At 38.4% G+C, this 12259-nt stretch overlaps 1 protein-coding gene across 2 annotated transcripts in view; it reads right to left on the reverse strand.

Moving 5' to 3' along the window:
- KCNQ5 (potassium voltage-gated channel subfamily Q member 5) overlaps window positions 1–12259 on the reverse strand; it is a 277234-nt gene that overhangs the window by 83131 nt on the left and 181844 nt on the right. For both annotated transcript variants that reach the window (XM_030946119.1, XM_030946118.1), the window contains exon 2: window positions 2442–2532. In XM_030946119.1, coding sequence (XP_030801979.1) covers window positions 2442–2532 — 91 coding nt within the window. The remainder of the gene's footprint in view (window positions 1–2441; window positions 2533–12259) is intronic.

Consider the following 12259-nt stretch of genomic DNA (forward strand, 5'->3'; position numbering starts at 1 on the left):
CCTGTGCAATTGTGAATAGCTGCAATATGTCAAAGGCCAGTGCATGCAGCAGCTCAGGTATTAAGTTGGAGGAACATTACATTAGCTTTTTAGCCAATTAACATGGCCGTAGGGGAGACCATCTGGAATAAATCTGCAAAACAAACAGTTCACAGAAACCCAGCGGGCAGCTCTATGGATTGTTATATTTGTACGGTACTTCATTAAAAAATAAACATGTATCTTCTATTTCAAGCACAATGCACAAACAGTATTAAACCAGACCTGATAGGGAGCACAGCTGTCTTACTAAATGACACATTTGGAAGAGCTGTGTGAATCACTGCAAGGAAAAGGTTGTGGAAACTCTAGTGACTGCAGCTAGGTATTGGCACAGCCAAAGCACCTGCTCCTGAGTTAATGTAGAAATGTATTGTCCTCTTGCTTTGTGGCTGGAGAAGTTTGTTTTGGTAACATTGTTAATATCAGCTACTGAGTCAGTATGTAGGAAAGGGACAAACCATGCATCAGCAAACTGCACTAAAGTCAGATTTAGCCCGCTTCTGGAACTTCATACTTTGCTGTGTTTTTTTTTTTCTCCATTAGAGACCCACAGCAGGAGATGCAAAATTCATTGTCACTAGATTTATTCCTGCCAAAGGTTTGCTGAACACAGTAGGCTTTATTATAGAAATGCTAGATGAGGCTAGTACTGATGCTTCAAGGATCAACTATCCACCCTCTTCCTCCTTAAGGCCTATTCCATGTTCAGGGGATGCCATGGGATGTACAGACAGAACAGTTAGGCTGGACAAAGCTCATCTTTGAAGCCATAGCAGCAAAAGCACAGAAGATTCCCCCAGCAGACACCGCTCAGCTGATGGACACCTCTGCAAGGACTGGTGTACCAGCAATCAGAGCTCACCACCCCTCTGCCCAGCACTGGGAGCAGGCCAGGCATTCACAGAGCTCCTGCACATGGTGGCTCCTGTGAGACCTGTGGCACAGTACAGGGAGCCAGCCAGCTGAGGAATCAGCACTGCTAAGTGTACCAACACAATCAACAAATATGTGGCTCATGGGAAATGCATATTTTATGTCAGAACAAATGGTATTTCTGTGACCAATTTACATAAGTATACAGGAAAATGGATTACTTGTCACAAAAGCCTCTTCTATTACAAATAGGGTATTCTCAGACTAATCAGATTTTCCTGTTTTCTATACCAAAAAATCTTAGCAATTAGTGTACCAGTTACAATAATATAACTAGCTGCAGAACATTCAAACAGACTTCCATTTACCAAGTGTTGCTCAGATTTGTAAATAATGGGTTTAGGTATGAGTGTAGGTTTAAATCTGACCATTTTTAGCTGGTTTAATGCCACCTGATCTTTTCTCCAGAGAAAGAAAAAGCACTGATATGGCTAGGAAGAAAAATGCAATGTTTAGCATGGCTCTCCCTAATTAGCCATGCTGAGAAATCATCCAATGGAGCAAAACACCACAAACCTGCACCAAGCCTGCTCTGGACATTTAGTTCAGGTATTTTGATGCAGTGGCCCATTGTGCTGTAAAGACATAGCACGCAACATAATTATCAGCCTGCTCATGCCATAATTAATTAGGGAGCTGCTCTGAAGACCAGAGCTTTTGGATATACACAGTGATGGCAATTAAAAAAACTGTTGGCATTTGTCAACAGTTACTTCACCTCAGGTGCTACCTAACAAGGCACAGCCTGCTGAATGCATAGAGCTGAAATAACCATGGTAACTCTGGGTACATGGTGACGTTTTAATATCCACTACTGCCTATCCTCAGGCCACCACTTGCAGAACTAAATGGCCCATCAAGAAGCAGATGAATAACGTGTCCTCTATACAATGCATGAAAAATGTTAAGCACTTTTAGGGATTAAAGCCCTTTTCATTTACCTCAGGAGGGAAAAGGGAGAGATAAACATAATACAAAAGCATGTATTATGAAGAAATAATGAAACTACCACATCCTACTGCAGCAACTGCTACTAAAATGTCAGTATCTACCAATAGCTAGCCCAAATCTGTATCTAAGATACCAAAATTAATTCCTATTTTAAGTGCCTCTTACTACATACTGACTTTATAAATGACAGCAGCAATATCAAAGGTCTTTCATGCTCAGTCACTGCCAAACCATGGTAGAAAATCTATCTGTTACAAACCACAGCAGTTCTCAAGCAAAGAAGAGGATGCACTACCATACTTTATTAGCACTGTCTTGCCATCTGACATGTTTTTAAATAAAAAGATGGTGGAATCCTCTAATTTATCATTTTTTTGTCATTCTGAAGAAACGTCTGATTTTTTTCCTAAATGCTCAATTATTGTATTATATTACTTCCTCAGTGGTGAGGGAGAGGATTTGAATGTATACTAAAGTATCTGTAAAACTGTCTTGTATTTAGAATTTTCACTTACCAAAATGAAGAGACAACCAGAGGCAAGTTTTGTGTGTTCAGGAATAGTAGAAAACACGGACAAAATCAAGCAACCAAACACAAGGAGAAAACTGAAAAAGAAAGAATATTAATAATTGTTAATATTTTAAAGTACCCTGACCCAGTATCTATATTGTTTGTACTTCACCAACATTAATAGAAGACTGTCTCTGCACATTCTTCAGTAGTAGAGGGGAATACAGCTACCACTGAACTTAGTTCATTTAAGACATTAGAATAATATCCTGTTAAATCTGTTAAATCTATATGTTTCTAAGCAGCACTGCAAGAATTCAGAGCAAAAAGGTTTTCTTGGGAAAATGATACAATATCCACAGATGTTACTTTATGTATCACGATCCTCTACCTTTATGCAATCCAGATAATTTAAGCATTTTTAAAGAGTGATTTCCAGTGGGAGGCTTGTTTCCCGGGTCTGAAAAAACATTTCTCCCATAACTGACCACAAACCCCTGCTGCATAAGCTTACCAAAGAGCTAAGTTACATGTTGCACCTATCTGTCCATCCGAAACAACCTCCTTCTGAGCAATAGACTTAGTGTCCAAGCTACCTGAAGTCAGAGGCAGAGCTATGGCATTGCTGTCCTCAGAGAACAGGCTCCATTCTGGGAACAAACTTAGTATCATACAATCCACTGAAGAACTTAAAACAATTACACAAGCCACAAGCCAAGCAGTTACAATAAGGAAAATATGAGCACAATTTTGAGTTTGCATGAGCCTGTAGGTTTCATGATACTGATGAAATACACAGGCAAAAAAAGCTAAATCTTTTTGTGAGGAAGATCCAAACAAATGGAATCACTGCAGAAATTCTTGCATATCCCATGTCCAACCCTTAGCAGTCACAGCACATGTGTTTGCAGACATGAGCTGGCAGAACTGGTATTGCCCTGACATATATACTGTTGGTGGTAAGGATTATCCTTTTCCCCTTGTACTGCTTCACCCACAACACCATTGTGCTAGTGAAACCATCTATGAACTGGATCAGAAATGACGTTCACTTTACCCACAGTATCATGACCTGACTCATCAGCACCCAGTAATAATTGATTCTACCATTGTTTTGCTAAATTCCTTCTTAAAACACTTATCAGTCATGCTGCACATTGAGGCAACCAACAAAGAGCAGGACTTTGACTTTTGTCTGAATTGCTGGGACTCATTAGCTGGTGTTCTAACTCACGTGAACAGATACTGTAATTATGCAGATACCTATCCCTCTCTCCCCTTATCTTGACCCATGGGACTTTCCTTAGACTTTCTCTCCTCCATCCAGCTGAGGAAGGGGAATGACAGGGAGGCTTTGGTGGGTACCCAGTGTCCTGACAGGGTCAATGCACCACACTGTGAAACCTCTGCCCCCAAAGATTGCAGGACTTGGATGAAAAAGGCCATGGTCTGACTTTGAAGTGAGCTCTACTTTGAGCAGGATGTTGGACTGGAACACTCACAGAGGCTTTTTTCAACCAACATACTTCTATGTTTCTAACTACTGCATATAACATTGATATATTATGGCATCTGATACACATGAGCTTCAGGAGCTATGATTACTTTTTCCCACAGAACATAGATACTTCCCATACTGATTTAATAGAGGAGTGCTATAATATATCCAATACATTATATAAAAATATAATTCTAGTCTTCAGAATTTCTAGTAGAAAATCTCTATCTGCAATGCAATAAGGCTTTGGAGGCATATTTTGTAGCATATCACTTAACTGCTGGGTAGAAGTTCTACTCTGAAAATCAAAGATGGTAGGAGCTTGCATATAAATTCTATTAAGAACTGTAAATAAAACAGTATCCAGGAGGGTAAAGTGCACATTTGGCATACACCATTGGCAAGTCTTATCTTTTGGACTAGAGAAAGGTGAAGATCAACACATGCTTCAAGATTTAATAAAAAACTCATTCAAGACTCATGCAATCCCAGGCACATGTACAGGCTGGGCAGACAATGGATCAAAAACAGCCCTGGGGATTAAGACTTGGGGGTGTTTCTGGACAAAAAGTTCAGCATGACTTGGCAATGCATGCTCATGGCCCAGAAAGCCAACTACATCCTGGGCTGCATCAAAAGAAGAGTGGCCAGAAGATGAGGAAGGTGATTCCCCCTCTCTGCTCCTGTGAGAATGCACCTGGAGTGCTGCATCCCACCCTGGGGCCCTCAGCACAAGAAAGACATTGTCCTGTTGGGACATCTGCCACTAAACTGATCTAAAGTGTTGGACCAGTTCACCTGTGAAGACACGCTGGGAGAATCAAGGTTCCCTTGCTCCAATCCCCTCAGAAGTGAAAGCTCCAGGAAGCCTACCTTAGGTCAGCCTTCCATTACCTAAAAGGAGCCTGCAGGAAAGCTGGAGAGAGACTTCTCACAAGGGCATGTAGTGATAGGACAAGGGGCAGGTCCTCAAGCTGAAGGATGTAAGATTTAGGTCAGACATTAAGAAAAAATTCTTTACTGTGAGAGTGCACTGGAACAGGTTACCCAGAGAACCTGTGGATGCTCCATTCCTGGAGGTTCAAGGTCAGGTTGGATGGTGCTTTGAGCGACCTGGTCTAGTGGAAGGTTCTCTGCCCATGGCAGGGGGGGTGGAACAGAATGATCTTAACATCCCTTCCAGCTCCAAACCATTCTGTAATTCCATTTTTCTATCATTCTATTTTTCTATGATTACGTGATTCTATGATAAGTGACAAAAATCCATCTTGTGAGCAATTTTTCTCCCCATCACTTCACTTTATAAAAATGGTAAAATCTCATAGAACATTACTGGTAGTTTCAGCTGCTACAGCCTTCGGATGCAATCCCCCTATAATTACATCCTACTGACATAGGCATAAATGTGGTTTCTTCTCATTAAGGCTTGCATGGAGGGCAAAATAAAATTAAGTGACTAAGAATTTACAGTAAAAGAATATAATTTCCTTTTGCTGAATTTCTTTAGACCTGAATCAATTAAAATGGCATTTTCTTACTTCCTTTGTGTTTAGGTATTAAAAATTTCTTGTTTGATTTTATTCCTGTAATATCAACTAAATTGGAAGCCGAGTTGTACTGGGTCTTATCCAAACACTCAATACCAGTTTTCACTTGGAAGAGATTTCTTATAGCACAATTATGGAAAACAGACACGGCAGGAAAAATAAAGTTTCTTGTTCCCGTATCACAGTTGGAGACCTTGGCACAGTAAAGGTAAGGGGCTTGCCTAAGGCTACACAGAAAGTCTTTACATGTGGAATAAACCTGATCCTTTTAAGTCACAGCCCAATCCTACACAAAACCATCGTTCATTTACCCACCACTTGCTTTCCACAGTCTGTCAGGACTATGATTTAGAATATCACTGTGGGCAAGGTGTTTATTCACAATAGATGGGAAAAGTGAGTCAGGAGAGGGAATGAGTACAGTTAAGCAGTGTATTAATAAAAATAAAAGCAAATATTCAGGAAAGCCAGGTGCAGTGTGGATTAGCACCTGGTTGACATAGTTCTGCAGTTTATCCATGAAAAGCAGAAACAATGCTCACAGCAATACATAAAAATAGTCTCGGAGAGAAATTTTTCCAAAATTCTATAAGTCTTGCTCTCAGTTTTTCCAGAAACTCAAAAAGCATGGAGCATCATCATTACTACTACTATTATTATTATTATAGAACAAAATAAAAATGTTTATATTTGTCCACCCACATATTCAAATATTGCCCCTCATTCCTCCCTCCAACACTGAACACTTCTTTTACTGCCCCTCAGCACATTATGTCTAAAATTAAACTGTAAGTGCTTTTATGGAGGGGAGAAACCCAGTCCTGCTAGCCTGGCAAAATGAAAAGCATACATTTAGGTGCTGTAAAACACAACACTAGAAACAAAAGTGGAATATTTTCCATAGTTTATATATCACTGAAGTGCTTTTCCTTCAAAGTAAACTAATAGTGAAGATTCACTTGCTATGTTTTTAGTGCAATCTGTTTACTCAGGCCATGCAAAGGAAAGCACCTCTCCTTTTTCCCAGCTGGAACTGAGGGCGTGAAGGCTGCAGCAACAACTTTCACCTGGCTGAATGTTAAATGAGGATCTGCCCAGCAAAAAGAAATCCCTGAGGTTCAAACATCACATTGGTCAAAGCTTATCAGAAATTGTGCTTTCCTATTGTGAATTATTTCTCCAGTGTCTGATGAAGTGTAGATGATTGTATTAAGCCCTGGATAGTAATTTGATAACCCTCAATAGAAGAAAAAATATTTTCCCATGCCATCATTTGAACTGTGTGCTACGATACATTCTGTACAAGACCATGCTGCTGTAGGTAGAGAGTAAAAAGCAAAACATAGAGCAATTATATTTGGCCTCTAGTGATTCAATCTGGATCATATAATTGTTCAGGCTGAAAAAACAGATGGTTTTTCCTCATGCATTCAGTATCAGACAGTAAAACAAACGCCTTAGGCAGCAACTTCCCATAAAATTATTCAAGTACTGCCATAGCCTTGTATTTCATGAAAAGCAGCAACTTCCATTTTCTTTCAGCAGTAATCAGTTTTGTTGCAGATCCTTTCATCTTATTCCCCTGTTCCTGAAAGCATATACTAATTGGAGAAAAGCCAGTTTATGAAAGAAAATATAAGTCAGAAGCTTTGATATTTAATCAATCTGCCTCTCATAAACTCTTCTAATTGGTTAATTAGGACCTACCAAGTCTCCATTTATATAATTTTCAGCAGAATTTTACTACTGTTTGATTTAAGGTCTGTTCGTATGGAAGAGGATGTTCAGTTTAAAGCAATTGTTGAAATATTACTCAAGGAATATCAGGAGGAGAAAAAATACACCCTGGGAAGATCTTTAAGAGCTATTTTGCTACATGACTTACTGCTAGAATTAAAATAATCAAAAGTTAAACATCTGCAAATTTTTGTGGCCTCTTCTGTAAATAATAAAGAAATATATCACTGTTAAAGTGGCATAATTAAGCTATTAGACCACCAGAGTTATTTTCCAGTATTAATTGAGGTCTGATTTAATCTCCATACAGGTAAGGTTATCCAGGATTATGACCAAAACTGTTTGCACACCATTGGCAGTGCCATTATGCTGGATTTTGTATGGAAGGTAGAAAATGTTTGAAAGCTTTTGCTGACTCTAACTACAACCAAAAAAGTAGTTCTTACTTTTCCTCCTGGTATACTAATGCAATTAGTTGCAAATTTAAAGGAAGTTGTTTGCATTCATGAGGTCTGTATCTTCAAAGAAGTTATTTGAGCCCCTCCATAAGTAATTCTTTCCACAGCCAGGGGCAGTGACCATGCTTTCTTGACAGTGATCAGGATCGTGCTGAGTTGAGTACCCAAGTGCTGCCTTTACATAAATGAAATTATTTAATCCTGGAATGCATAAAAATCTGTGTGAGGCATTAAATAAATAAATGTGCGGAAGATTATACTGGATGGATAGCACCAATAGATACATTACAGGTTTAGATAAATGGGTAAAATACCCAGAGAAAACCCTATCAAAAAGGAAGGAAAGACAGTCTTTCACAGCACTGTTACACTTTCATGGGGACTATTAATTTTGGTGAACAATTCTCACAAAAAGCAAAAAGACAGATGTGCCTTGGCTAGATGTTATCAGCACTCTCAAGCCTCTTGATGTGTGAAAGGGAGAATTTACAGATTCAGTATCCCATGCAGCTGCAGGGGAAGACAGAAGAAAAAACATCATCTCCTGGGCCAGGAGTTACTTTTATACCTAAACACAATTTTCAAGGCACTGAGTTCCCACAGAGGAGGAATTATGCATGTTGTTCAGCTGAGAGCTGGTGCACCTCCTTCCATCCCAGAGCAAACATGAATGCTCAAGGCAGGAGGGCAGCACAAACCTGACAGCAGCCTCAGCCTCTGGCCCTTCCTGGTGCCTTTGAGTAGAGTTATCAGAGCTGGGTGGAAGGCCCTCTCTGAAAGCATATGGAAAGAGAAACACTGAAACATTTTCCCAGCTTCAGGAAGAACTGAAAATGAAAACGTCATCTAATGCAGGCATGAGACAGACATTTACACAGGTCCTGCAGTATCTCCCTTAAAAAGTAATCTTTTCAACATTCCTATAAAACAGATAATGCACTGCTGACATGGTGGAAAAGAATACAGTTTAACAGTTTTGATAGTGCAAGCCATGTGGATTAAATTTTCCATCATTTATAGTTTCAGTGTGACTTGTTTATGCAAGAAAATGAGATATGACAAAGGTTATTACAATTTGTTAAGAATGTTTGACAAAAGCTGCATGGAGAATAAGCGTTCTTCCATAGAAAAAGCTCATAAATTTCTTCTGTAGACTTCCTTTAAAATGACTTGCACTTCAACCTTTTCTTCAAATGAAAGAGTTTAGCATGCTGAGGGCTTGATACTGCACTGCCTTCTACAGAAATAGTACAACCCTGGCCATGGAGAGGTAGAGTATGAAGACCTCACAGTCTTAGAGTGGGAAAACAAACTGGATTGGAATCCTAATCAATAACTTCTGAGGAGAAAAATTAGTGCAGCAAGCCTGTCTTTTTATATATTGTTTCTTTGGGTAAATTGCTACCTTTTTCAGAAATATAGAAATTTGAATGGAATTTCATGTCTGACTTTTTAGATAACTGATTATACTGCTGAAGCAACTTACTTAAAAAGGTGAGTTTTGTCAGGTTGCGATGGATAAATTTTGTTTTAAAAATATTTTTCATTCCAATGTGGGATGATTTATTTTCTTTAAAATTTAGAACAGTTTATCAAGAATGAAACCGTTTACATTTGCAGTGTGAAAAAAAGTGTTGTCAACCTAAATTGTTCTTTTCTGGCATATTTTAAAGGAATTGTATTTTTAGCAGAGTCTGCTAAGTGATTGTGTTTGCTTCTATTGACAAAGCAATGAAGAGGCTATAACAGGAGATGATATCAAAACAAAGCAAATCAAATAGCTCAGGTACCTATGGGGCACAAATAAAAGTGTCATTAAATGAACATTTGATAATCCATTCCATCATAGACAAAAAATAAAACATGAAGGTAAGTTTCTCCAGGGTTCTAAAATAGGAGGCATCGCACTTCCTTGAGCAAGCACATTCACTCAGAAGAAAAGTAAAGAAGAAATGCTTTTCTTAGAGCTCAGAGACACTTGTGACCTAGATATTTTCTGGTTTCATTTGCTTTAACAGGATATAAAAGAAAATTAAGAATAAAGCACATGCTCCTCCAGATTTTAACTATTTTAATGATTGGAAGCATTATACTGATCTGCCTCAAATCTGTAGGAAACGACAAAATGCTCTTTTTATCACTCTCAAAGCATAGGTATTTTTGTAGACCAACATTTTAAAATGTGAATGCTTAATTTAGTAAATCAAATCTGTATTTAGACCACTCTGTAGGTTTTTAATTTTGCATCACATAGCTCCAACACCCAGTGACAAGTCTGGTAGCTTACGTAGCAACCTTTGCTGACCACAGATACTTCACAAGAAAATTAATTAAAAATAGGAATAGAAATGATGTTGTGATGAAACACTGAACACAGGTTGCAGAATTCCTATACATTTTTTAGGACATATACAAAATGAAGAGAAAAACTTTATTATAATGAAACAGAGAAAATTTACAGATTTACAGTATGGAGCTGGGGAAGTGAAGACCACTATATAACCTTTTCTTTAAAATAATTTTTCTATTTTAGTTGATTTTTTTTTACCTTTTTCACAACCTAGGGCAAAGGGAAGTACACAAATAACCTTTTCCTGTGAAAGTGTTTGCTAACATACTGTACTTAGATGTCTTGCTAATGAGAAAAATAATTCTGAATATAAGAAACGTATAGATGTGCTAGAAAGAAATGTGTTGTGTAATCACCAGCATAATCCACTATAAATCAGCTTTTTGGGTCTTCAGGATTTAAGATAAAAATATTGCCACTACCTTTGGTTGGGCTTTTTTATGTAATAGAGCAAACTTAAAAGAACAGAAAGATTGTAGGACTGCTGGTTATTTTTTATGCCACAAGAGCTGCCTGTTTGCTTGGTGCTCATCGGTTACCTTCATTGCCGAATCGACCATCAGTGGCCAACGGTGCCAACACTGGCTTTGGCAGCTAAAATGAAGGAAACACTGTGCTGGGAGAAAAATAGCCTGCCTACCCCATCCTCTGGAGGTAATCCCACTCACTGTGATTCAGCTGGAACCCTGAGTAATGTGAAAGGGAGCCACATTCCCAATGGCTGCTGATGGTCTACACCATTAAATGCTGAGGGCTGCCATTAGAGTGATTTTGGCCTGGGTAAAACACCTCTTTCCTAGACAGTTCCTGGGTCTGGCCTGGGACTTACCATGTATCCGGATGAAATTTTTCTCTGGGCTTGCCTGTACATCTTTTACTACAGATAGGTACTTCTGGATGTCAAGTAATTGTGTTGAAAAAACACTATCAAACAAGCCTATTTAGCAAATCAGCTGTGATTTACAGTGAGGATATTTCACATCCTGAGGATATATCACAGCACCAGCCTGACAGAGTTCTACAAGTGTTTGAACAATGCTCTCAGGTACGTGGTGTGATTCTTGGGGCTGTCCTGTGCAGGGCCAGGAGTTGGACTTTGATGATCCCTGTGGGTACCTCCCAGCCCAGCATATTCTTTGACTCTGTGATTTCAGTACTGTTTTACATTTTAATCAAAGGTCAAAACAGGGACAAAATATATTTAAAATTTAATAATTCAAATTCAGGCTCTTGATTGACATATTTTAATAAAAACTTGTGATTAAGACAATTAGCCCAGCTTCATTATGAGAGGTTGATGCTGTGGGAATCACTCAAGTCAGCTGTGCATTTTCACTTAAAGTATTTCATCATATTGAAGAGCTCTGGAACAAAACTAAATTTCCTAATTTTTCTTACTTTTCTCTGGATTTTGCTATGGTTTTACATTTGCTTTTCATTGATAAATAGTCAACAACATTGAGAATTAGGGAGTTTTTCAGGGGAAAGGAGACTCAAAGGCAGTCATACAAAGATACTGTACTGTGGTACATGAGCAAATGGGATTTCTTTTCACCATGTCTCTCAAGAAGGCATCTTAGCAACCCTTGGCTACTTCTACAATTTTTTATCCTTCCAGATATGTGAACAAAGAAGTACCCACAAATTCTCCAATAATAGCTTTCCAGGCTGAAAAATAACACAGCTGTTCTGGCAGCAATGCTCAAGCTCATGATAGGATGAAGAATCTGTGGGATACTTGGCTTTGTATGGGGATTCCAATTTATTTTCTGTCATTAAATGTGGTTATCTCACATGTTAACCAGAATAGCAGATAAGAAAATAAAGCAAACTTTAAAAAATATTTCTTTTTAAATAAAAAAAATTATTTTAAGTGGAAACATCAAAACTTTGAGGTATATTATACCACATCATTATATCAGCCTGTGATGGCTGTGGGAGGAATGATACAAAGTGATAAAAAAATCAGAGATACTAATTAGTCTGATCACTTTATGATGCTTCAGTTCAGGAAGCTGATTAAGACAGGAATGATTTATCATATTTAATACACTGAAATACAGAAGAATATTTTTGTGCACTCCTTTGTGGAGTGTTAAAAAGGAGAATGAGGAGGTAAGAGCGAGTCTATCTTGAAAAAAACCATATATTCACGATGGAATTAAAAAAAAGTGGTAAGCATAACAGCATTTACAAGCCCACGCTACCTTATAGCCCCAGTGTCCCTCACAG

The sequence above is a fragment of the Camarhynchus parvulus genome, chromosome 3, assembly GCF_901933205.1.
Source record: "Camarhynchus parvulus chromosome 3, STF_HiC, whole genome shotgun sequence".
Taxonomy (NCBI): Eukaryota; Metazoa; Chordata; class Aves; order Passeriformes; family Thraupidae; genus Camarhynchus; species Camarhynchus parvulus.